This window comes from Rhinolophus sinicus, chromosome 15 (assembly GCF_057876585.1).
Source record: "Rhinolophus sinicus isolate RSI-liver-muscle chromosome 15, RSI-T2T, whole genome shotgun sequence".
Taxonomy (NCBI): domain Eukaryota; kingdom Metazoa; phylum Chordata; class Mammalia; order Chiroptera; family Rhinolophidae; genus Rhinolophus; species Rhinolophus sinicus.
In genome coordinates, this window is record NC_142515.1 from 72,465,543 (window position 1) to 72,491,355 (window position 25,813).

At 51.6% G+C, this 25,813-nt stretch overlaps 1 protein-coding gene across 3 annotated transcripts; it reads left to right on the forward strand.

The window, feature by feature from the left end:
• The first annotated feature begins 30 nt into the window (after positions 1 to 30).
• On the forward strand, positions 31 to 16,726 carry MISP (mitotic spindle positioning). Of its 3 annotated transcripts, XR_002136196.3 has the most exons (6): positions 31 to 167; positions 5,116 to 6,825; positions 7,406 to 7,536; positions 8,250 to 8,288; positions 8,858 to 9,093; positions 16,465 to 16,726. XR_002136196.3 is itself a non-coding variant. In XM_019716021.3 (5 exons), the coding sequence occupies exons 2-5, from the start codon at positions 5,157 to 5,159 to the stop codon at positions 8,945 to 8,947; spliced, it is 1,929 nt and encodes a 642-aa protein (XP_019571580.2). In that variant the 5' UTR covers positions 31 to 167; positions 5,116 to 5,156; the 3' UTR covers positions 8,948 to 9,671. The 3 variants fall into 3 exon arrangements, 2 of the variants coding, with proteins under 2 accessions (XP_019571580.2, XP_074193467.1); XM_019716021.3 differs by lacking the exon at positions 16,465 to 16,726 and having other exon boundaries at positions 8,858 to 9,671; XM_074337366.2 differs by lacking the exons at positions 31 to 167; positions 16,465 to 16,726 and adding an exon at positions 1,521 to 1,750 and having other exon boundaries at positions 8,858 to 9,671.
• The last annotated feature ends 9,087 nt before the right edge of the window (positions 16,727 to 25,813 follow it).

Below are 25,813 nucleotides of genomic sequence, written 5' to 3' on the forward strand. Positions count from 1 at the left end.
GGCCGGCCAGGGAGTGGGGCCCCGCCCAGGATTGAAGACCATAAAGGGAGGCTGCACAGACCAGAGACCTGGCTTCTTCCGCTTGTGGCCCCTGTACCCCTCAGGCTCACCCAGCGCTGTGGGGGCATCGGTGGAGACCCTACCTGTACCTGAGCACATCTGGGCAGGTAAGGCCTGGAGGTAAGGAGGAAGAGGCCACTGGGAGGATTTGCCTTCTCTTTCCTGTGGGGCCCTCCCTCCTACACCTGCCCCTCCTCACTCTGGTCCTTGGAATGCAAGGCTGCCCCTTTCTGGGCTCAGCCCCCCATGGGACAGAAAGGACCTCAGAAGGAACCCCCAAGTTCTGCAGGGATCCCAGTCTCTGGGATACAGGGAAGGAAGCATTTATGGGGGTTGCCACCCATTCTCTTTCACGGTAACTGGGAGAAGTCACTGCCCCCTTGGGCCTCAGTTTGACCATCTGTTCAATGGGCTTTGAACCCTGAGGGAAGGGTCACCCTGTCTTGGGAGCAGGACAGTGAGGTACTCGTATCTACAGTGCCCCAGCCTATTGGGTGATGCAGTCTCTGCTCTTTTGGACCTCAGTTTCCCCACATGAGCAATACCATGGTAGTTATGGTGGATTCAGGTTCAAATTGCAGCCCCACGACTGACACTGTCTGCCTTTAGGCAGGACTTGAAGCTTGCCATGCCTCAGTTTCCATGTCTGCAAAACAGGTAAAAGGACCCCGCACGGCTGTATGCTCCAGGCTTTGATGGAGCTGGCCCATGTTGCATGCTCAAGCTGTCATTCTGGGCTGGGCCCTGTATCCGAACCTGTCTCACATCCCCCTATCCCAGGCAGCCCTGCCAGATTTGGGGCTGGGGACCCACTTGATGGAAGCAGAGACTGAGGTTCAGAGGGGCCCCACAGTCAGCTAAGGGGTCCCAGCCCTGGAGATGGAAGTCCATCCATTGTGTCCCATCCCTGGTAGACTGACTTCTGGACCCAGTGGCCCAACTCCCCCTACAGACACTGGGCTCCTGTGGCACCTTGACTGAGGCTCAGGCAGGACAGTTGAGCACCTGGAAGGACCTGCCCTTCAGTTCAACCCTCAGTGCCTCTGTCTGCCTTGCCCACCCACCAGCATTTTCTGGTACTTGTGATGTCCTCAATCAGCTTTCTATGTCCAAGTGAATTCTCCCAGCTGTGCGATGATTCCATTTCATGGAGGAGGAAACAGGCTCAGAGAGGTTACAGAGATTCTAATCCAGACCCAGCTGAACCCCCCAGAGATGGGCAAACGGCTTGTCCCAGAAAGAGGCTCTGGAGAAGTAGCTCAAGGGTGAAGGGAGCCAGGTCTCACAAAGGAGGGGCCTGGGACTCAGACCCCCTCACACTGAGAAACAGGCAGCTGGTTCATGGACCTGCTATTGTGACCCTGGGCAAGTGATGGCCCCTCTCTGAGTGGTGCTGAGAGGGAGATTGCGGGGTGAGTTCCGGCTTGGTGGGGCTGGGGCGGGGGGTAGGGGGGACAGTATGTAGTAGGTATGGCACCTGCCCTCCGCCCTGCCTGGGTATCGCCTTTCTCCTCTGGACTTTGTTTCCTGAGCCTGGGTGGGGCCACAGAGGAGGGGGTGCTCCTTCATTCCCTGGGCGGGGCCCTGTCCCCTGGCAACCTGTGGGCAGGGCAGTACTGGGAGGCCTCCCTGCCTGTCTCCAGAGCAGAGCCAGGCTCGGAGGCTGCCGGGGGGGCCCAGGAGCCGGCAGGTGAGGCTGGGGCATGAGAGGGATAGGAGACACACAAAGCTCGGCAGAGTGGGGTCCGGCATGGTGTGGGGTCTGTTTTTGGCATGGGGGTTCCTGTGCCAGTTGGTACCACCCAATCACCTGTGGGGTCCTTCGGGTGAAGAGAGAGAGGCCCCCCATTCTTGCCTCATACCCTTCTGGACCTAGCTGGTGTCTCAAAGGCTGGTGGGGGGGGCGGCTCCCCTTGCTCTGCCCTGGCTCTGAGACCCTGGGGTCTGTGTCCTTGGCTTCCCCCCGCCCCCCAGGGAGCAGAGGGCCTGGCTCTGAGCCTTGCCAGGGCCTCAGTCTCCACCCCGGGCTTCCCAAATCCATGAACCGTGAGCCCTTGATCCTCTGAAGGAGAGGCTGGAGGCCAGAGAAGCCCTCCCATGGGTTCTAGGGATCCTGGACGCTTCTGGGGAGGTACTGAGCACCAGCCAGAGCCTTGCTTGGGGAGCAGCACACAACACTCCTGGGGTCTGAGGTCTGATGGGGCACAAAGGACAAGGGGTGGGGGTGGGACAGTCAGCATGTGTGATGTCAGCAGAGGCTCTGTCCAGCCCCCAAGAGGGTAGCTGGGATCCCATGGGGCAGAGACTTGGCCCAGTGTCCAGGTGTGTCAAAGGGTTGGGGGGTCTGCCCAGCCAGGGGCTCAGGGGGATTGCAGCCTTGTGTGATGGAAGAGGAACGCCTGGAGCCCCTCCCTGCTCTGTGACCTGCCCTGTCTGAGCCTCAGCCCCACCAGCAGGCCTTTGCCCCTAGGGGGGGAGGCCAGTTGTAGTGATGAGGAAGCAGGTGCATGGCACCAGGGGCCATAAACCCAGTTGCAGTTTGGTATAGACCAGGGTATGGGGTGGGGCTAGGGAGGTAATATCCTAGAGAGGGGCTTCCTGGAGAAGGAGGCAACCACCTGGGATTGAGGGGTTGGGATTCAGGACCTGTTGCTCTGTCACTCCTGTGTGACCTCTGGTGAGCAACTTCCCCTCTCCAGGTCTCGGTTCCCTCTGCTGTAAATTGGGGATGAAAATGGTCCCTTCATCACAGGCTCTTGTGAGGAGCAAATAATGTGAGGCATGAGCTGAGACTTGCCCAAAGCCACAAGTGAGAGAGGCCCCGGGACCTTGAACCCAAGACCCAGACTGAGCCCCACCCCTTGTTGGCCTCAGTGAATCACCAGGGAGGAGTGAACAGTGGAGGAAGTGGGGCCCCCACCCTACGGGGAGACCCAACACCCTCTGGGCAAATGGATCTTTTTGCCTGAGTTAGTGTGCCATGTGGCTTATAAATGGTGGTGAGCGAAGATACAGCTACTCACTTGGCAAACACTCCTGCATCACCCCTGCCGTACCTGCACTCCCTGGGGAGCCCCAGAGCATGGGGACAGAGCTGGCCCAGAGGACAGGTTAGGGTCTGGAAGGTAGGCCCGAAGGGGCAGCCTTGTCTGCAGCTAATAAAAGAACCTAATTCCTACACCCTGAGCACCTAGAATGAGTGGTGTTTGCAGAGACCACACCCTGTTCAGCCAGCCTTTATTAAGCACCTGCTGAACACCAGACTCTGGGCTTCAGGAGGGGTGCTCACCTGGGGCCACTGGGAGAGGGTCCTGGGCTGGTGGCTTCATGTGGGAGAAGACAGGGCTTAAATAACCTTATTCCCCTTTCAACAATGTGTTCACCCCCCAATAACTTTCAAGGATAAAGTCTGTGGGGGGCTGCATGGTCACTGGGACAATGCCTGGGATTCACTACCCAAGACTGCTTATTTTAAATATGTTTTCCTAATTATAGTTTCAATATTTGATACATACAAAAGATTGGGTGATCCATAATGTGTTAGTTATAACACTGTCCCCATGATTCATTTTATGTTGCTTGATGCCACTTCCCCAGTTCAGGAACCAGCTGTGTTTTCCTTTTTAGAACCACACTTTGCTTTTATATCAAGTTGGTGTAAAAAGTCAGCGGATGTACACAGTAGCTCTGGTGGAACCAGAGTCCAAGGCCAAGGACACTGCCTGAGAAAGCTGTCTTCCTTTCCTCACCTGTAAAAATGTGACATCTGACATGCGTGTACTGGGCTGGGCACACAGGAGATGCTCACATGATGGGCTCCAATAGTGTGGACAATCTGGGTGGGGATGGCTCCCTGGAGGAAGTGTCCTGTGGGGTGCAGCCAAGGAGGCTGTGGAGGAGCAGAAATGAGGGTCCTCCAGGAAGAGGGAGCTTCAGGGCGGGGAGGAGGGTCAGGTTTGTGTCGGGAGTGCCTGCAGAGTTTGGGGGTTTGTGATGAGGCCAGATGGAGGCCTTGAGCATCTGGGGTGGGTAGTGAGAACTGTACCCTGGAGGTGCCAGGAGCCACGGAGGTGTGAGATCAGGTGTGTGACCTTTGAGAAGTCCCCTGGAGTCATACTCAGCAGAAACCCAGACACTTGGTGAGGGCCGGTGCCCCCAGGGCACTGGGTTAGGGTGTCGCCCAGCCCAGTGGGACAAGGTCCAAGGCGTTCCCTAGCCTGTCCTGGATTTATGGCACCAAGGCGGTGAGGGGTGTCTTTTATGGGACAAGGTATCCTGCTGAGCAGGTGCTGGGGAGAGAACCAGGATGTGGGATCCAGAAAGCTGGAGTCTCTGCCATTTGCTGCCCCTCTCTGGGGCTCAGTTTCCCCACTTGACATCCCAGTGAGAGGCAAGCCCACTGGGGCCATCTGTAAATGTCAGAGGAAAGCAATTACAGAGGGAACTGTAGACACATGTGCTAGTGGGGACCCAGGGAGGCTGCCCAGGGGTGGTGTCGGGTTTGGACATGATGAACTGAGTGGGAGAGGGGAGGAGTAGGATTGGAGCAGCAGGGGCTCAACAAGGCAGGGTGTGCAGCCTCTGGAAGATGAGGTAGGCAGGGACACCTGCAAATGTCAGATAAACATGGGGCAAGTTGTACGACAGGGGCAAGATTCAGGTGTGGGATTCAGGTGTGGCTGGATCCAGAAGTTCAAGTAACATTTTTAGGACGTTGTGTTAGGGTTGGGGTTGCTCTCCAGCAGGCTGTGCTGTGTCCACAAGGGACCACATATAGCCCCCAGCAAGCCTAAAGGGAAAAGGGTACAACTTCCATATTCATTGCCAAGTCCCAGGATTTCATGTCATTGGCCAGGTTGAATCATATGTCCATCCCTGAACCAATCACAGAGGCCAAGGGATGGAATGTTCTGATTGACTGGGCTGGATCACTTACCCATCCCGGAACCAGTCACAGAGGCCATTTGGGCAGGACTTTGCCATTTGAGGGCCTGGACATTGTGCCCTTCTCCAGGTGTTCTGACATGGTGGCCATTATTTCTTCTCATCCCTCAGGGAGCCGAGAGCATCTGCACCCCATCTGAAACCCCCAGAGCATGGACCGTGTGACCAGATACCCCATCTTCAGCATCCCTGACTCACCAGGTGTGGCCGGCCTAGCCCTCAATGGGGACACCAGCTACACGTTTGAGCTGGTGGAGGTGGGGCCCTCGGCCAGTGGTTGGGGCCAGGACCAGCCTCAGGCATGGACGGCTGACAACAAAGCCCAGCTGGACGTGGAGAGGACCAGGGCGCCCTGCAGCCTGCGTGCCATCCCCAGCCAACGGTTCCTGCAGCTGGAGGACCAAGAGGATGAGGAGGTGAAGGCTTACCAGCTGGATACCAGGGACACCACGCCCAGGTGGCCACGAGACCTGCAGCGGGAGCGCTGGGTGGTCATCCAGGACCAGGCAGTCAGGAAGAGTGGCACAGTAGCCACACTCCGTGGCACCCCTGACCACGGGGACCCCAGGACCCCAGGCCGACCCCAGTCCATGCCCCTGGAGGAAAACATGATTGACAGGGAACAAATCGACTTCCTGGCAGCAAGGCAGCAGTTCCTGAATCTGGAGCAGGCAAACGGGATCCCTCAGAACCCTCAGGCCAGGGCGGCCCCCACATGTGCCCCACCCTGGGTCGGCCAGGCCCCCAAGGCCTTGAACGGGCCGTCCCTGGCCAATGGGTATGTTGTCTCAGTCCAGCCCCAGGAGAAGGAAGAGAAGAAGGTCCGTGGTTTGTCTACAGTGTCTGGTGTTCGAGCTCTGAACGACCCTGGTCCCCAGTCCCCAGCAGAGTCACTGGAGGCCCGCAAGGAGACGCCCATCGAGCGGGAGATCCGGCTGGTCCAGGAGCGCGAGGCTGCTCTGCGTGAGCAGAGAGGTCTGCAGCGGGCCGCCAGCCACCAGGAGCTGGTGGAGATCCCCACGCGGCCACTCCTGACCAAGGTGAGCCTGAGCACGGCTCCGCGGCGGGACAGGGGGCGCCCATCGCTCTACGTGCAGCGTGACATGGCGCAGGAGACACAGCGCGAGGAGGACCACCGGCGGGAAGGCCTGCAAATGGGCCAGGCGTCCATGCCCAACTGGGTCTCGGAGGAGCCTCGGCCCGGACTCAGGAGAGCCCTCAGCTCGGACTCCATCCTTGGCCTGGCCCCAGACGCCAGTGTGGCCGATCCCGTCCCAGATGTGAGAAAGGTGAACCGCATCCCACTTGCCGCCTACCAGCCGTACCTGAGCCCCGGGACCCCCCGGCAAGAGTCCCCAGCCTTCCGCGCATATGGCAAGCTGAGTGGGCTCTCTGCAGATGAGGCCAAAGTGGTGGCCTCTCCAAAGGCCGCAGGGTTTCAGAGGCTGGTCTCGGCAACCTCTGCAAAACCCTCAGGCATGAAGCAGGAGCGCTGGAAGCCCTCCAGGGGACCCCTGCGAGCCAACGGGGGTGTGGTGCGATGGGAATACTTTCGCCTGCGTCCCCTGCGGTTCAGGGTCCCAGACGTGCCCCAGAAAGCTGAGCCCCCACGAATCTGGGGCTGGGAGGTGGCTGGGGCCCCAGCGCTGAGGCTACAAAAGTCCCAGTCATCTGAGCTGTTGGAGAGGGAGGTGCAGAGTGTCCTGAGGCGGGAGAGGGAGGTGGCGGAGGAGCGGCGGAATGCTCTCTTCCCAGACGTCTTCTCCCTACCCCCTGACGAGGGCTGTGACCAAGACTCCAGGAGCTCTTCCCAGGCGTCAGGTGAGGAGGACTCACGGGAATGACTGCTTTGATCTGGGTCTGGGAGGGTGGAGCCGAGGAGGGTGGGTCAGTGGAGTCTGGGGGTGTCAGGAGGGGCTGAGGGTAGAGGGATATGTGGAGGACTGTGTCCACTCCCCAAGCTGGATGGTCTGTCACCTGTATGTCTGCTTAAACTGTAGATTTTAGACACAGATGTCAACTTTGCCCTGGGGTTTTTGCTTTATGGATTTGGATGCTTTGTTATTAAATGCATAAAGGTTTACAGATGTTGGAGCCTTTGTCAACTGCTCCTTTTGGTCAATATGAAATATCCCATGTCATTTTTAATGTTTTTCACCCTTCATAATTGGCCCATCTGTCTATGCAGTCTTTCATGACTGGCTATTTTGGTCAGTCTTCCTATCAGTTTTCCCAAATAGCTGTCTGCTCTGTCTGTCTGTCCATTCACCTATCTCCTTAACTGGTCCAGCCTCTTGGCCAGAGACTCTGTGTCTCCCAGGCTGGGATCTGACAGATGTTCTGTCTTCAAGGGACTCAGGGACCCTCCCTGACGGTCCTTCCTTCCCTCTGCCCCACACAGGCATCATGGGCAGTTACTTGGTGTCCGAGTCACACTACTTCACCCCCATCCACCTGCATTCAGGCCTGGTGTGGACGGCGGAGGGCCCAGCCAAGGCTGCTCCTGGGCAGAGAAAGAAGAAGGAACAGTGGGTGGGTGTAGAGCCTAGCTCGTCCCCTTTGACACCCTCCATTAGGGCCACAGAAAGGTGGGTCAAGATGTGCCCAGAGCCACATGGCCCGTGAGTACCCAAGCTGGGACTTGAACCCAGGCCTAGCCACACCCTGCGTTTCTAACCATGAGGCCATCTCCTTCCTTGGCAGGGTAATTGGGGACACCATGGAGAATAACCCCAACTCCAGCCTTGCCCACCTGATACTCACAGCTTAGCCTGGTAGGCTGGGCACAGAGTGGAGTTCAGGGACCTGGGTTCAAGTTTCATTCCTGCTACTTGCTGGCTGTGTGATATTGGACGAGTCCCTGCCCCTTTCTGATCCTCAGTCTCCTCTGAGAGAAATGAGCATGATGATAAGACCCGCCCCCTCTGAGCCTTACAGCAGGGCCTGGCCACAGGAACAGCTCCATAAATGTCAACTGTCTTTATTATTATGAAGTTGACAAGGAGAAAAAAAAATGCAAGTGATAGACTGAGGCTACACTGAGGGGAACAGCATGAGAGAACAGCATGGTCTGTGGCTTTGAATCTGGGGTGGTTGAGAGGCACTCAAGAGGACCATGGTGGGCAGGGAATGCCTTCCCTCTCCCCCAAGTGGTGACTGAGTGGGCTCTGCATTGAGTTTCACGTGGGCTCTGGGGTGGGGGAGGGCCAGAGACCTGCGGGCTGACATATTTTCCTTCTCTGTAGTACGCTGGCATCAACCCTTTAGACCACGTCAACTCGGAGGTGAGTGTGCTCCTGGGGGCCAGGACCGAGTCTTTCCCTCCCTGGTCTGTGCCACCTGCACTATGGCATCAGGGCCATCAGAAGCCTTTCTTCTGGGTGTGGAGACTTCGTTGGGTATCTCCACGACTGATAGTGTCTGCTTGAGGTGGATTTGACTGTGATTGGCTTGTGCTGCCTGCTGTGGACACAGATTGTGCAAAGGGGGTCTACATGCAGCCTCCTTGTCAGATGGTGAAGGTTTAGGGGTAGACTGAGTCCAAGACAAGGGCATTTTTCTTTGAGGGAGGGGTTTGTCGGGGAATGTGAAGGCCAGCTACCTCACTGGATTTGTGGCATGCATTTGTGGCCCTCTTTGAGCTGAGCCCAAAATGCCAGACCCAGGCATTTCCTCTGCTGTGGAGCTCAGCATGAGTTGGCATGTTCCTTGCTGATATTACTAGGAGTAGAAGGTCTGAAACAGAGGAGGGGATGGTCCTGCATTACCCCGGTTCTAGGCCTCTCCTATGAGTTAGCAGTGGGAGGAGATATCAGGGTGGGTGTTAGGACCCTGATGGGGGCTCCTCTTGCAGGTCCTGGAAGCCACGCGGGTGACCCGCCACAAGAATGCCATGGCAGAACGCTGGGAAGCTGGAGTCTATGCCAGCGAGGATGAGGACTGAGCCTGGAGATGGGGGCGCCTACCCCCCTGCCATGCCTGGCCCTGTGGAAACTGCCAAGACCGTGACAGCGCCCCCCACCTTAGGAAACAGGTCCCATTTAAATTCACCATCCGAGAGCCACAAGTGAAGTGCCGACAATCCTGAGGGTGGGTGCACCTTCAGACTCTAGGGATTTCTTTTCTGTTTTTACTTTCCTGGAGAAGTTGTTCTGCTTTCTGGGTCTCAAGCCAGGGATGAAATGGGACCTCTGTTGAGTCTTTCTGCTTCTAAGATTTTGCCAAGCACTCTTAGATCCAAGAAGGAAGGAGGCCAGCGCCCTGCCTTCCAAATGTAATTGTTCCTGCTAGTCTGAGGGCGAAGGGGCTGGTCCAAGGGTGGGCGTGGATCCTGCCACATTAAGGAGCTACAGCTCTGAGGGGGGAGACACTTGGCCCCTCCCTTTAAGTCTGAATCTGAGAGGGGAGACCTGCCCCACTCCAACCAGGGGGAAACTTCCAGTCTGAGGAAGGAGACCTGAGCTCCCAATCTGAGGGCCTCCATGCCTCCCTGGAGTCCCCTCCATGGTGCACCAGCAAAGCCCTGGTATTATGGGGTCCCATGCGGACAGCACCTGACCTGGCAGAGAAAAGGGCTTGATTTGAGGGCTTAAAGGGGTCCTTTTACCCCCCCCTTCAAAGTACTTGTCCACATCCACCATGAAATAAACCCTCCCTCTTCTGTCTGGTTCATTTCTCTTGGTGACATTCACTGCTCCTACGGGTACCTCTGGCCCTCACCCCACCCCACGGGGCTGTGAGCCCCACTATGGACTGTCAGGGTCACACTCGGCATACAGTAAGTGCTCAACCAGTGCTTGTGGAGTGATGGTGTTCTGTGGCGCCAGCCCCAGGCCTTTTTCCACGTCACCCTGTCCCACTGAATCAGTCACTGCTTGTCAAGCATACTCACAGTATGTATTATGGACAAGCATTGTGTGATCGCACTCACAGGAGGTCCCCAGAGGAGTCAGATTCACAGAGACAGGAAGTAGACGGTGGGGGCCAGGGGCTGGGGGAGGGGAGAAGAGGGGAATGAGTTTAATGAGGACAGTGTCAGTTTGGGAAGATGGAAGGTTCTGGAGATGGATGGTGGGGACGGCTACAGGATTGTGTGACTGTGCTTAATGCCACTGAGCTGTGCACTTAACAGTGGTTATAATGGTAAAGTTTATGTTGTGCATCTCTTAACACAATAAAGAAAAAAACGGAAAGTACTGGCTCTCTTGAAGGCAAAAAAGTCCTTGGGGAGGACCAACCAGGGGATGCATAAAAAAATTAGAAGTGCCCTAAAAATGCAACATTCTCTTTGAAATTCTTGACTTATCCCGACCAGTATGTCCTGATGGGGCCAGAAGCACGACCATTAGAAATGTCTTGTTTCTACGATTCACTTTTCATTTAATTCTGTTAATGAGGCAGGTCCCTTACAAAGTGGGGAGAGAATTCTATCCACCTGCTGGGCTGACGGCCCAGGAGGTATTCGGTGAGAGATTTGAAGAAATTCTCAGTGGAATTCCCAAAGGAGGGTGGGTCTGTCTGGAAACTGGGCGGCACAGCTCAGATCCCATATCTGTAGGTCCCTGGTGGCGCCTCATTCTTTCGTGTGAAGGGTGGGTACTCTCTCCCCTGATTTTCCCCCAGCTCAGTGTATTGCGATCCAGGAAGGGAGGAGAGTTCTCTCCCAGGCCATTAGAAAGGCTGAACTATAAACTGAGTGTTGAACTAAAATGTCAGAATCCTCCCTCCTTCCTAGGCCTGCTTCTCGGCAATTGCAGGGTCCCACACCTCCCCCTCCGAGCGGCAATCTTATTTAATCGACTCCTGTGGGATCGTGGGCTATTTCAGGAGGCCTTCTGGGGACCCCCTCATACATGGGGAGTAGAGGCTGTTGTCTGCTGGGGAGGAGTGGCAGGGTAGTGAGATAAAATCCAGGACACCCAGCTAAATTTGAATCTCAAGCCAAAAGTAAGTGATTTTTTTAGTATAAGCATGCCCCATACATACGTATGCTAAAAATAATAATAATAATTCATTGATTATCTGAAGTTTAAATGTAACTGGGCATCCTGTAGTTTTAGTTGCTGAATCTGACCGTCCTGGATGGGGCAACTGCCAGGCTGGCTGGCTCTTCCCCAGAGGGACTTGTAGGCATCCAGGAGCAGTAGGGCAGGCAGGTCTCGGACTCAAGCTCTTCAAATGCCGGCATCACTTGTGCTGCTGTCCCTCTGGCCAGCACATGACCAGCCCTGAGTCAGGACAGAAGGGGGCTGCCCAGGAGCACAGAGGCCTGATCACCAGGACAATTTCTGGAATAATCTTCCAGACTGTGTGACCTGGTAAGACCCTTACTCTCACCGTGCCTCAGTTTCCTCATTTGTAGCATGGGGATATGAATGGTATAGTACCCCCTCACAGGGCAGTGGAGGCACTGATTAACTGTTTAACAAAGTACTTACTGCCTGGTATACAGTGAGCACCAAATTAGTATTGGCTCTGATGAACGGTCGTGTGATGATTCACATCTGTTGTCCCATCAGACTGGGTACCTGGTGGGATGAGTGTCATGTCGCTGTAATGTACCCAGTGCCCAGACCAGCGCCTGGCAAACCATAGTCACTCAATAAATAATCAGTCTCTCATCAGTTACTAAGTGTCTGGTGCTGTTCAAATCACCGGGACCCAGCTGTGGCCGAGGGACACAGTGTCCTCACCATGTAGCTCTCAGGAATCAAACAATTACACTTAAATGTGTGATGTAATGGCGGTGGCACAACATGAGGCAATAAAAACCATAAGCAGAGAGAGCACAGACAGTGACAGGGCAGCTTCCTGAGCCAGGGCGGTCAGGGGAGGCCTCTCAGAAAGGGTGACCTTTGAGCAGAGGCCAGAATGAGGTGAGAGAATGAGCCAGAGGAATATAACCAGGAAGCCATCACAGTGCATGCAAAGGCCCTGGGGCAGGTCTGTACCTGGTGTGGCTGGAGCTGATTGAGCCGAGGGGGTGAGAGGGAGAAGGTGATGGATGAGGCAGGTCGGGCAGGGTTCCGTGGTTACTGGTTACGGAAGGACTTGGGCTTTTACCTGGAGGGGATGGCTCTGGGCAGAGCAAGGACTCAGGGACTCTGTGCTCTGCTCACAGCCTCCTCTAGTGGCTGCGGGAGGACAGACCGTGGAGGCTGGGGTGGAGTTGGAAGAAGGGACCTACCTGGAGGTGATCGTGGAGTCCCGACTCTTTCCCGGGGCAAGTGGGTGAGAAATGTTTGTTGAGAGAAGTCAGGCAACAAACGGCCCCAAAGTTGACCTCTCCCAGCTGAATAGTCCTTGGTATCCTGGTTTTCTTGCTGCCCCCCCCCCCCCCCCCCCAGGTTCTTGCCACCTGGCCTCCTCCACAAGCAGTTCACTCTGGGCTGCTTGCTGCTCCCTGGGTTTTTACAAAAGATTTGTCTGCTTAGGTCAGGCACACCCAGCATAATGTCCCTTTGGATTAACTAATTCAAAGTCAACTGATTTGGGAACATTAATTATATCTGACAATAACATCCCTCCCACACTCAAGGGGGTTACACAGGGTGTGTACAGGAGGGCAGGAATCTTGGGGCCACTTCAGGATTCTGGCCATTTTGGGGGGACCTAAAGTGGGGTTTGCATGGGCTCCCGTGGGAAGTTGGGTTCAAACCTCATTCCCTACTCATCAGGTGTCTTAAGTTAACCAGCCATTTCCCCTCTCTGTGCCTCAGTTTCCCTATCAATAAAGGGGAGATAACCCCTTCACCCACAGGACTGGTGGGCCAATGAAACAAAGTAACCAAGAATTCCTTGCTCTTGAGGTCTCAAACTGGAGGCCCAGCGGCCAAATTCAGAACACAGACTTCTCTTACTTGGCCATCAATGTTTAACTTTAAAAAAAAAAAAAAAAGAATTTGCCAGGGGTGGCCAGTTAGCTCAGTTGGTTAGAGTGCGGTGCTTTTTCTTTTTCTTTCTTTTCTTTTTTTCCCCCAATTTTTATTGGGGAATCTTGGGGAACAGTGTGTTTCTCCAGGATCCATCAGCTCCAGGTCAAGTCATTGTTTTCAATCTAGTTGTGGAGGGTGCAGCTCACTGGTTCATGTGAGAATTGAACCCGCGACGCTGGTGTTATGAGCACTGCGCTCTAACCACTGAGCAACCGGCTGCCCCCAGCACGGTGCTCTTAACAGCAAGGTTGCCAGTTCAATCCCCATATAGGCCACTGTGAGCGGCGCCCTCCACAACTAGATTGAAACAACTACTTGACTTGGCGCTGATGGGGCCTGGACAAACACACTTAAAATAAATAAAAGTGGCCGGCCCGGTGGCTCAGGTGGTTGGAGCTCCGTGCTCCTAATGCCGAAGGCTGCGGGTTTGATTCCCACCCACGTGGGCCAGTGGGCTCTCAACCACAAGGTTGCCGGTTTGGCTCCTGCAAGGGATGGTGGGCTTCACCCCCTGCAACTGACAATGGCAACTGGATCTGGAGCTGAGCTGCACCCTCCACAACTAAGATTGAAAGAACAACAACTTGACTTGGGAAAAGTCCTGGCAGTACACATTGTTCCCCAATAAAGTCCTGTTCCCCTCCCCCAAAAAAGAATGACTTAAAAAAAATAATAATAAGTAAATAAATAAAAGTGAAAAAAAAAAAAAAGAATTTGCCAATGTTTAAAACCCATCTGGACAGCCCTGCTCAAGCGGTGAGGGAGAGGGGGTTGAATCCAGGTGGGCTCCCAGAAGATCCATTGGAGAGAACACCTGTGGTTTCTGTCCCTTAGCATACTTACCTGTGACACAATGGGGTTGTCGGTGCCTGCCTTCCAACGTGGAGCGAATGTGTCCCCTGGCTTGGGTTCCTTGGCCCGAGTATCCATCGTCACTGCCCATTCCTCTTCCGGCCTCATTCAGCCCTGGGGGAAGGGGCACGTTATGAGGGTTACCAGGCACCTGGCACAAACAGGTGCTGAATAAATCTTGGTTCTGGTTACTATTGACCAAGTAAACAAACCAATCCTCAGCAGACAGCCAGGCAAGGACTTACAGGAACTTCCAGATTTGAGGCTGAGAGGACAACTGCATGTTGTCACCAGAGGGCAGCAAAACAGCAGCAATGCAGCACCAGCTCCCACCCGGGCCCAGAGAAGCCTGCCCCTGCCCTCCTGCAAGTTCCCATTCCTCCAGTGAGCAGAGGCTCTCCAGCGCTCCTGAGCTCCCAGAAGGCTCAGCTCCAAGCCCCACAAAATGCCCCTAGGCTGCTGTAGGCAACAAGGAGGGGAGCAGTGGTGGGCAGAGCCCACAGAGCCATATTCGACAGAGAAAAATGCATGCCCGCTATACGGTTTCATACATTTAAAAATCTTTTAATGGATTTTTCCAAAAAAACATTGAAGTAGTTGGAAAAAAATTGAAAAATTGAAAAATGTAAAAACTCAACAGCATTCTTTTAGGTTTAAATGCATGTTTTGTATTTACACACAACAAACAGAATGTATAATTTGGTCCCAGTCCTGCCCCTGCAAACTGCGTTTCCTGCAATGGTTTCCTGCTTGGGACCTGCTGAGTTGGGGGTGACAGCTGATAGGCAGGGGATTTCCTTGAGAGGTGACAAAAATGTTCTGGAATTAGACGGTGGTGAGGCTTGCACAAGTCTGTGAAGACGCTAAAAACCACTGGATGGTCCACTTTAAAAGAATGGATTTTATGGGATGTGATTACATCTCAATTTTAAAAAGATGCTTCCAGAACTTTCCAAAGTTGACTCCCTCTGCACACACACACACCCTCCCCCAATTCTCGTCTGTGATATTAGAGGTCCCAGCTGGCAAGTTCTGGCCAGCGCTTTCCACTGCTGATTTTTTTGGTTGTAGTTGTTCTTCCTGCAGCGGCCCCTCTCTGGGACTGGCGCCATCCAGTACATGCTCATGGCCATTGGGCATCCTTCCTCAGAACTGGCTCTTTCCTTGGCCCATTTTAACTTGGGTTGGCTGGTTTCTTGTCATTGATTTGTGAGAGCTCTTTGCATATGCTAGACCAATGTCCTTTGTTGAATTATGTACTGCAAGTATCTTCTCACAGCCTGTGCTTTGACTTTGGACTCTACTAATGGTGCATTTGAACAAACCAACTTGTTTAAGATAAAAGACTAAATGTTTTAATTAGAAACAAATTTTGTAGGAGAGGAGGCTCAGTATGTGAGTCATGGAGGAAATGATTTGCCAACAGCAGCATCAGCTTTTCCACATGGAAGGCAGTGAAAATGAGAGGGGTTTCATTCATAGATAAAGAGACCAAGGTTCCCAGAAGCACCCTGACTTGTCCTGGGTAACCTGGGGCAGCAGCCCAGCTCTGCGCTCTTGCCCCTGATTTGAGTAGAAGCTTGGGAGGGATGTTTCCAGAAGACACTCTACCTGGCCCACTTTAGGGTATTTCTAGCAAATCTGCAGCTTTGGCATGAAACCCTCAATTTCATGTTACAAAATCTTGTTTCTTGCCAAGTCCAGTGGAAAAGACTGGGGACAGGAAGGCCACTCTTTATGTCTCGTCCCCGCTGGCTGGCTGCCTCATAGGTCATTCATTTGTGTAACTACGTGGGGTGGAATGAGGATGAAGCCACTTGCAAGAGCTCCCCAAGGACCTGTGCCCCATCCCCATCACAGGGCCCTCTGTCCACTTCTGGGTCTCCAGGGGCAATGGGTGCTGGGAGGTGTTACACTGGGTCCTCAGTGCCTGGCCTTTCTGGGCATTAAATATTTGGGGTCTCACACTCTACCCAAAAGAACTGAAAATCAGCTGGTGGCTGAGGGACAAGGCAGCCCTGGCCACACCCCTCTCGACTCCAGGGGCCTGGAAGGTGCCACCAGCAGGATCTGAAGCCTGGGGAGAAAGTGGCAGGACCGGGACCCTCCCACTGCACCATCACACTGGCCCTACCGTGTTTCCTTGAAAATAAGACCTAGCCGAACAATCAGCTCTAATGCGTCTTTTGGAGGAAAAATTAATGTAAGACCCGGTATTATATTATATTATATTATATTATATTATATTATATTATATTATATTATATTATATTATATTATACCTGGTCTTATAGTAAAATAAGACCCGGTGTTATATTATATATTATATTATATTATTATATTATAGTAACATATAGTCTTATATTTTATCTTATAGTAAAATATATCTCATAGTAAAATATAGTAAGATAAGACCAGGTCTTATATTAATTTTTGCTCCAAAAGATGCATTAGCACTGGTTGTCTGGCTAGGTCTTATTTTTGGGGAAACACGGTATTTATAACAAGAATCCACAGAAAGTTCTCCTGGTCTGGCTGAGCTGCTCTCATGAATAAGTCATCAGCAGAAGGGGTGAGTCCTCCCAAGGGAACCACTGCCTCACCCTCCCCATGTCTTTGGTGCTTGAAAGTTCCAGCATGGAATGACTGTGTAACCCAGCAATTCCCTTCCTAGGTGGAAATGAAGAAGAGGATTGAAAACACATGTTCCACACAATGGCCAGCATACATGTCTACAGCAGCCCCAGTGTCCACCCATGGACGAGCGTGGCCCGTCCACACACATGGGGTGTCACTCGGCCGTGAAAAGGAGGGAGGCGCTGACACTCGCCACAGCGTGGACGGACCTTGAACACACGGTGCTCATGAGAGAAGCCAGACACAGAAGGCCACACAGTGTGTGATTCCATTTATGTGAAATGTCCAGAACAAGCACATCTACAGACAGGAGGGGGCTTAGTGTTTGCGGCGATCTGGGGTGGGGGATGGGGTGACTGCTGATGGAGATGGGGCTTCTTTTGGTGATGGAATGTTCTGGAATCAATAGTAGTGATGTTTGCACAACTCTTTGAATATACTAGAAACCATTGAATTGTATAATTTATTTTTCCTGTATAATTTAAAAATATATCCTCACTAGGTTTGTGTACAATTTAATTTATACAATATAGAAGGATACACTAAAAAATAGTCTGTTCCAACTCACCATGTCACATCATGCCACCAATCCATCTGTATACGAGCACTTTTCCCCTGGCTTTATCGAGGTCTGACTGACATATAATATAATTGTACATATTTAAGGTGCGGAAGGTGATGGTTTGATGTATGCGTACATTGGGAAGTGATCAGCACAATCAAGCTAGTTAACACCTCCACCACCTCACCCCTTTCCTTGTTTTTGTGATGGACAACATTGAAGATTTACTCTCAGCATATTTCAAGGACACAACACACTATTGTTACTACAGTCACCATGCTGTACCTGAGATCCCAGGACTTACTCATCTCATAACTGAAAATGTGTGCCCTTTAGCCAACACCTCCCCATTTCCCCACCCCAGCCCTGGCAACCACTACTCTCCTCTCTGTTTCTATGAGTTTGACATTTTTAGATTCCACACATAAGTGAAATCACATGGTGTTTGTCTTTCTCTGTGTGACTTATTTCACTCAGCACGATACCTCCTAGGTCCATCTGTGTTGTCACAAATGGCAAAAATTTCATTCCTTTTTTATGGCAGAGTAATATTTCATTGTATAAATGTACCACATCTTTATCCAACCGTCTCTTGATGCACACTTAGGTTGCTTCCATACCTTGGCTAGTATAAATAGTGTTGCAATAAACATGGGGATGCATATATCTTTTCAAATTAGTATTTTGGATAAATACCCAGGAGGGGAATTGGTGGGTCATAGGGTAATTCTTTTTTTTTTTTCTTCTTTTTTTTTTTTTGAGGAACCTCCACACTGCCTTCCATAGCGGCTGAGCAATCTGCAATCCCACCAACAGTGCACGAGGGTTCCCTTTTCTCCACAGCCTCACAAACACTGTCGATTTATTGACGGTGCTATTCTGACAGGAGTGAGGTGGTATCTCATTGTGGTTTTTATTGCGTTTCCCTCATGATTAGTGACGTTGAGCATCTTTTTATGTGTCTATCAGGCATCTGTGTGTCCTCCTTGGAGAAATGTCTATTCAGGTCCTTTGCTCATTTTTTAATTGGGTTGTCATTCTGATGTCACATCTGGACCTGTGTTAGGGGGGGTCCCGTCCTGCCCTTCTTAGCATTCCGTGCCCCCCCGCTGCCCTTTTTCTAATTTTTTGGAGCAGTTTTAGGTTTTTAGAAAAATTGAGCATAAATTACAGAGAGTGTCCATATACCCCTCAGCCTAGTTTCCCCATTATTTTCTCCCCTATTACTAACATCTTGCATTGATGTGGTACATTATAATTGATGAGCTAATATTGATGTGTTATTAACTAAAGTCCACAATGGACAGCAGGCCTCTGTCTTGGTGTTGGATGGTCTGTGGGTTTGGACAAAGGTACAGTGACACGGATCCCCCATCACAGAGCCATCAGAGTAGTGTCACTGCCCTAAAACCCTCTGCTCCCCATGTACTCCTCCCCTAGCCCCGACACCCATGGCTCCTTTTCTTATGTCCGCAGTTTTGCCTTTTCCAGAATGTCCTGTGGTTGGAACCATACAGTGAGTAGCCTTTCAGACTGGCTCCCTTCACAGTAATAAGCACTCATGGCTCCTCCATGTCTCCTCATGGCTCGATCGCCCGTTCTCTTTAGTGCTGAGTAACCTTCCATCATCCGATGGAGCACAGTGTGTTTGTACACCACCCTGGAGGGCGTCTTGGTGGCGCCCAGGTTCTGCCATTGTGAACGGAGCTGCTGTAAACAGCCTGTGTGGTTTGTGTGTGGATATTATTCTTTGGGTTTCCATTTTCAGGGCACCAAACATCCCTGGCAGGTTTTTCCAGCCATAGAGTCCAAGGTGGTAACTCACCGTGGGGCTGCCTGAGCTTGTCCAAATTTCCCAATTTCCCTCCTGTGCACATAGGTTTCACATGATGAAAGCGTACGGTTTGGTCTAATGCACACCCTCTCCAAGTCCTGACTCAGCCAGCATGACCTTGGGAGCCACATGGAAAGGCTGACGGCGGGGCCCTAAACCTGGGCTCTGTGTGCGTCCACACCAGGAAGGACCCTGCTTATTGGTGGGATGAAGGAAAATGGGCCAGCCACCGTGGGAAAGTCAGCAGACCCTCAAAAAGCCAAACACAGAGAGTCACCCCTATCCCAGCAGCTCCACTCCTGGGTATGTTCCCCAAATGACCAAAATCAGGTGTTCAAACAAAAATGTGTTCACGACTAGTCACAGCAGACAAAAGGTGGACATAGCCCAAGTATCCATCAGTGGGTGATCGACAAACACAGCGTGGCCCGTCCACACACGGGAGTGTCACTCAGCCTTGAAAAGGAGGGAGGCGCTGACACTCCCCACAACGTGATGGACCTTGAACACACGGTGGTCATGAGAGAAGCCAGACACACAAGGCCACACAGTGTGTGATTCCACTTATGGGAAATGTGCAGAACAGGCGCGTCCACAGACAGGAAGCGGGTTAGTGGTTGTCAGGAGCTAGGGAGGGGTGGGTGGGGGAATCGCTGCTGATGGGGACCAGGCTTCTTTTTGGGTGATAGAATGCTCTGGAACTGGATGGGGGTGGTGGTTGCACGACATTCTAAATGTACTAAATGCACTGACTTGTTCACCTAAAAATGATTAATTCTACGTTTTGTGAATTTCACCTCAATGTTTTTTAAGAGGCTTCGTCCCCAAAGTTCCCAGATTGTTCACGTGCTGATCGCCAACTGTGCTCCCGCCTAGTGCTGGCTGCACAAATGGGCTCTCTGCGGGACAATAAAGGCCCCACGTGTTGCACCTGTTGAGACTGAACCTGACCCCAATTTCTTGAGAATAGTCTCATTTTGGCAACAATACTCGCTGATGTTTGCTGACACCCACCCTTATCTGGTTCAATCCTGCTATCCTTCCTGGAGGAGTGTGGGGGCAGAGACCCAGAAAGTAGTTTCCAGGCTCTCAGCCTCACATAGACAGGTGCTGGCTCAGGTAGTAAATGGCCAACTGTGATTGCATGGCCATCAGCTGTGGCTAGTTGGCCGTCAGCTGTAACCAATGAGCCATTGGCCACTAATATAACTGCTGTGGCTACGCTAGAGAGGAGAGAAGAGGGAAAGAGAGAAAGAAAGAATGGGGGCTAGCAAGAAGATGGCGGCTGGGCTGGCAAGCGTGGATGGCGGTTTGCGGACAGTGTGGATCCAGCCTCCAGTGAGAGTATAGTGCCGCCAGAGAGAATATAGTGGTATGACTCCCCCATCTATGGCTCCGTGGGTGTTCCTTTTTGGCCTCACCATATCCTGCGTTCTTATGGGGGGAGCGGGACCAGAGACCCCGCCGGGTCTCCCGCACGACAAGGAGGTCACTCACTCAGCAGGGAGGCAGCCTCTCCAGGGTCGAGGGCTCTCCACACTGGTGACCCTGGGCCCTGCTTTAGGGACACCATAGAGGCTCAGGGGCAATAAAACAGCCCCTGAAACTGCCCGCCGCTCCCAAAGCCCCACCCAGATCAGTCTGTCCCTCTCAGAGAAGCCCACTGTGCACTGGGCACTGGGGATAGAAACACATTCAACAGGGTTCAGATCCAGCTGAGAACCTGGGGGAGTGACTTCAATACCTGCCTCAGTTTCCCCACTGGGAAGCTGGATGTCAGCCCCTAGGCTGACCGCTGTCTGACTGGCATTGGAAATTCTGTTCCTCCCCTGGATCCAGGCCTCAGTATTCCCATGACAGGCCTGGCCTGCAAATGTCAGATATCTCTTTTGCTTGCCTTCCTCCCCCAATGGCAAAATGGGGGAGGCACAGCCGTCCTGGCTGGAGGCTGCATGGCTCTAGTGGGGGACCGCCTGCGGCATCAGCAGTGGGTGACAGGGCCTGTGGTGGTGGGTGCTGTGCAGCCTGGGAGGGTGCTGGAACGTCCTGTGGCTTGGCCAGCCTGTGGTTCTAGGATGAGCAAAAAGTCCCTGAAGGCTGGCCACTGGCAGAAAACAAAAGGAAAAAGGAGCTCTTGGGGCATCTAATTTAAAACAAACAAACAAACAAGTGGGGACAGAGAAGGAATGCTGGGAATGTGGCCGGGTCCCCTCCTGGTGCAGCCCAGCTGCTGTGCTCCCCGGGAGGGAGCAAAGAAAATTATTAACGCTAAGGAATTTTGCTTTCCTGACAGAGGTCAAGATCCCCTTCCCTCCAGCGGCTTCGTTGTAAAGGGGCCTTTGGGGCCTGGGCGGGGATCCCTCAAGGTTTGAATTCTTCCCTGTGGAAAGTTCCAGAGACAAAAGCTTCGCAGGAGAAATAAAGCCACAAATTTTGCAGGTTGTTGGAGGAATGAGGGCATTTTAAAAGCTGTGTTTTTAGCCTTGGCCTGGCCCTGCTGGAACCCTACACAATGTCTGGAAATGACACAGAGCATTCCATGCTTTGGAGATAAATGCCAGCATCCCGGTATGTTTGTTTTTATCATTGGGCCTGTTTTATCTTCAGCAGAAAGGAAGGGGCCTACACTTGCCCAACTGATTCTAGAATTTTCCTCCAGGATCATGTCTGGGAATTTAAACTCTGTTGGTTGGACAGAGAAGCTGGGGAGGTGGGGTGGGGGGAGATGTTGCTTTCTATGAAAAATGAGGGGGTGGATTTTAGGGGAAGAAGGACTATCTCCTCGGTCTTTATGGGTTTTTCTTGTTGTTTATTTAACTCTGTTCTTCTGATAGGGAGTTCCCTGGGCACTGGGCTGGTTGGAGGGTCCGGGATGTGGGGACCCAGAGGACTCGGCAGATCCCAGGTCAGCTGGGCTCCTCTGGAATGTGGGGTGGGGCCGCCCTCTTGCTTGGGACTTGGCCCTGGTTCGCACATGGCACGGTGACCAGGAGGAGGACATGCGACAGTCAGCACCAACAATCAGATCAGGCAAGTGGTAAAAATGATGCTTCCAGAATTTCAGTTTGGGAAGATGAGAAAATCTGGGGATAGATGGATAGATGGTGGTGACAGTGACAATAACAGGAATGTACGGAGGATGACAAACAAATGTATACACATTTAAAGACAGGAAAAAACTGTATTAAAATTACACTGATGGTAACCGCTTTGAGCACCTCTTGTAAGTGCAGAAGTCAAACATGACTTGTATTCATCTTTTGTTATCGGTATATTTTGAGTATTACAATTTTCATAGTTTTTTTCCTTTCTTAAAATGTGTATAAGGCCGGGCTGGCCCGGTGGCTCAGGCGGTTAGAGCTCCGTGCTCCTAACTCCGAAGGCTGCCGGTTCGATTCCCACATGGGCCAGTGGGCTCTCAACCACAAGGTTGCCAGTTCAATTCCTTGACTCCCGCAAGGGATGGTGGGCTCTGCTCCCTGCAACTAGCAATGGCAACTGGACCTGGAGCTGAGCTGCGCCCTCCACAACTAAGACTGAAAGGACAACAACTTGAAGCTGAATGGCACCCTCCACAACTAAGATTGAAAAGACAACAAATTGACTTGGAAAAAAAAAAAGTCCTGGAAGTACACACTGTTCCCCAATAAAGTCCTGTTCCCCTCCCCCAATAAAAAAATGTGTATACCTTTTTTTGGCACCCTCTGTGATTGATGCCACTGACCTGTGCACTTGGAAATGGTGAAAAGGGGCAAATGTCCTGTTATGCATATTTTGTCATGATTTTTTTTTGAAAAAAATGATATTTAAGAAGAAATGTTGGGGCGGCTGGATGGCTCAGTTGATTAGAACGCGAGCTCTCAACAAGGTTGCCGGTTCAATTCCCGCATGGGATGGTGGGCTGCACCCCCTGCAACTAAAGATTGAAAATGGCCACTGGACTTGGAGCTGAGCTGCGCCCTCCACCACTGGATTGAAGGACAACGACTTGGAGCTGATGGGCCTGGAGAAACACACTGTTCCCCAATATTCCCCCCCAAAAGTTAATATCATCTGGAAAGTTTCAGGATGTAAACTAAGCAAATTGGTGCAGCCGCCATGGAAAACAGCACAGAAGTTCATCAAAAAATTGAAAAGTAGGATTACATTGTGACCCAGTAGTTCTACTCCTGGGTATTTATCCAAAGAAATCCAAAATACTAATTCGAAAAAATATATGCACCCCTGTATTTATTGCAGTGCTAGTCACAATAGCCAAGATATGGAAACAACCGAAACGCCCATCAATAGACGACTGGATAAAGAAATTGTAGGTACATCTATACAACGGAGTATTACTCGGTCATAAAAAAAAATGAAATCTTACCATTTGCAATAACATGGATGGACCTAGAAAATATTATGCTAAGTGAAATAAGTCAGACTGAGAAAGACAAATACCATATGATCTCATTTATATGTGGCATCTAAAGGAATAGAATAAATGAGCAAACAAAACAGAAATACACTCAGAGATATGGGGGAAAAAACTGATGGTTGCTAGACAGGAGGGAGTGGGGATGGGGGAGAAGATGAAGGGATTAGAAAGTAGAAATTAGTAGTCACAATATAGTCATCGGGCTATGAAATACAGTATGGGGAATATCATCAATAATGTTGTGAAGATTGTATGTAGGGAGCCAGATGGGCGCTGGACTTATCAGGGGGATCACGTCATAGACTGTGTAGATGCCTGACCAATACGCTGTACACCTGACGCTGATGTAGAGTAATATTGAATGTCAACTACAATTAAATACACATATGGACATGGGATGTGGAGTACAGCATAGGGAATATAGTTAATGGTATTCTAACAGTTATATACGATCAGAGGGGTAGTAGATTGGGGGGATTATCACTTTGTGAGGGGTATAATGTCTAACTATTACATTGCTTTGTACACCTGAAACTAATAAAAAATAATAATTAAAAACAATAATGAAATAAGGGGGAAGTGGCTGGGAGAACCTTCTCAAGGAAGCATGTTTCACTCTGGTGAACAGAATAAAGCTGCAAAACAAAACTCGAAGACCCTGCCCAATGTAAGCAGGTCCACCCATGGGCAGTTGTCACCTTGGGATTGCTGGGAACATGTGTTTCCTCTTCTGCCCGTTTGCCACACCAACCTGAGTTGGTTTTTCAATGTATTGTGGAAATACATCTGGGGTTGGAAATGGGCCTTGGAAATGTCTGGAAACAGGGAGGAACAGCACTGAGGGACTTATACATTTACTTACCTCCTTCTAGGGGTGTGTGAACTGGTTACAACGATACTAGTTTCTAGCCAATGTTTAGAAAACAGTAGCCTGACTGGGATTATATGTGTGCATATACAAATATGCACACAGTACATACATGTATACACACACATTACGTACACACGTAACTGTGTTTACATAGCCACACTTCCCCCATATAACATAAACAGATACATGAAATAGGAAAGGACGGCTTCCTATATGAAAGGTAGTTACTGCTGACTTGAGGGGAGGGGCTTACAGGTGATTTTTAGTTTTCCTCTATCTGGTTATTTAATTGTGTACAACGAACATTTAACATACATACATTTTAAACTCAGTAAGAAAAATATGTAGAAAAGCCTCAGAAAGAAAAGAAGCCCCGTCCCCATCAGCATCACCCCCTCCCCTCCCCAGCCCCTGGCAACCATGAACCCACGTCCTGTCTGTGGACGCGCCTCTTCTGGACATTTCCCGTAAGTGGAATCATACACTGTGTGGCCTGTGTGGCCGGCTTCTCTCATGAGCACCGTGTGTTCAAGGTCCCTCACGTTGTGGCGAGTGTCAGCGCCTCCCTCCTTTTCACGGCTGAGTGATATTCCAGTGTGTGGATGGGACATGTTGTGTTTGACTGTCATCTGTGAGTGGACGTTCGGGCTGTTCCCACCTGTGGCTGCTGTGAACTGTGGATACACATGTCCAGGTCTATGTGGACATGTGGCTTTATTTCCCTTGGAGTGCGATTCCTAGGAGGGAATTGCTGAGTCAGACAGTAACTTTATTTTTACCCTTTGGAGGAATGGCCACTGTTTCCCACAGCAGCTGTCCCATGTCACATCCCAGCAGCCGGGCACGACGGTCCCAACCTGCTGGCATCCTCGCGTACAGGGTGACCACTGTGTGGATAATGGCAGTCCTGGGCTTGAGGTGCCATGTCACTGTGGGTTTCATCAGCATTTCCCTGATGGCTCGTGTTCAGTGAGCATCTTCTCATAGGCTTGTTGGTCACGTGTCCATCTTCTTTGCAAAAGTGTCTGTTCAGGTACTTGGAGCCAGTGGTCTGCATCCTTTCCTTTCCCTCCCCTTCTCCTGGCCTCCCAGGTGACCACAGGAAGAAGCCCCCAGCCAGTGCAGGATGTATCTCGTCCAGACCTCCCCTTCGGACAAGCAACTAACAGCCTCCACCCCTCAGCCCATCGGAGCAAGAACAAATTGGTGACATAGTGTCTCTACTCCAGGAAGGAGTGGCTTCCACTCCAGGTAGAACCAGGGCACTAAGCACCTGCTTGTGTGTTCAGACCGAGATGGGGGACAGGGCCAGTCCTGTCCCCAAGTGGGTTTTCAGGTGCTTTGCTCAGGCCGCTGGTCCTGAGGCCACCTGAGCCGGCTGCCCGCCACACGAGATCAAGTGTCCGTTTCTGCTATAAACTATTGATGCCAGCAACGTCACCACCTCAGGGCTCACCGTTTTGGGTTTCATATGTTACCTGTTATGAAACCTGAGGGACGCTCTTCCTTGTATCTTGGGAGTCCCACCTGCCTGCTTGGGGGACACATTCCTTCCTCTGCACCTGGATCCTTCTAGAATTAGCTTCTTATCATGTTCCCACATCTCCCTCACAATGGAGCCCAACCTCTGCGGGGTCCACTGCAGAGTAATCAAGGGCTATAGTTTAACTCAGCTGACATTCGGGTGTGTCACTCTCTGTGG

Excerpts from the sequence above, each read along its gene's own strand:
- MISP (XM_019716021.3), top strand. The coding sequence starts at position 5,157 with ATGGACCGTGTGACCAGATACCCCATCTTCAGCATCCCTGACTCACCA. Across the intron at positions 6,826-7,405 it reads GAGCTCTTCCCAGGCGTCAG|GCATCATGGGCAGTTACTTG; the intron begins GTGAGGAGGACT and ends TGCCCCACACAG. Across the intron at positions 7,537-8,249 it reads GAAAGAAGAAGGAACAGTGG|TACGCTGGCATCAACCCTTT; the intron begins GTGGGTGTAGAG and ends CCTTCTCTGTAG.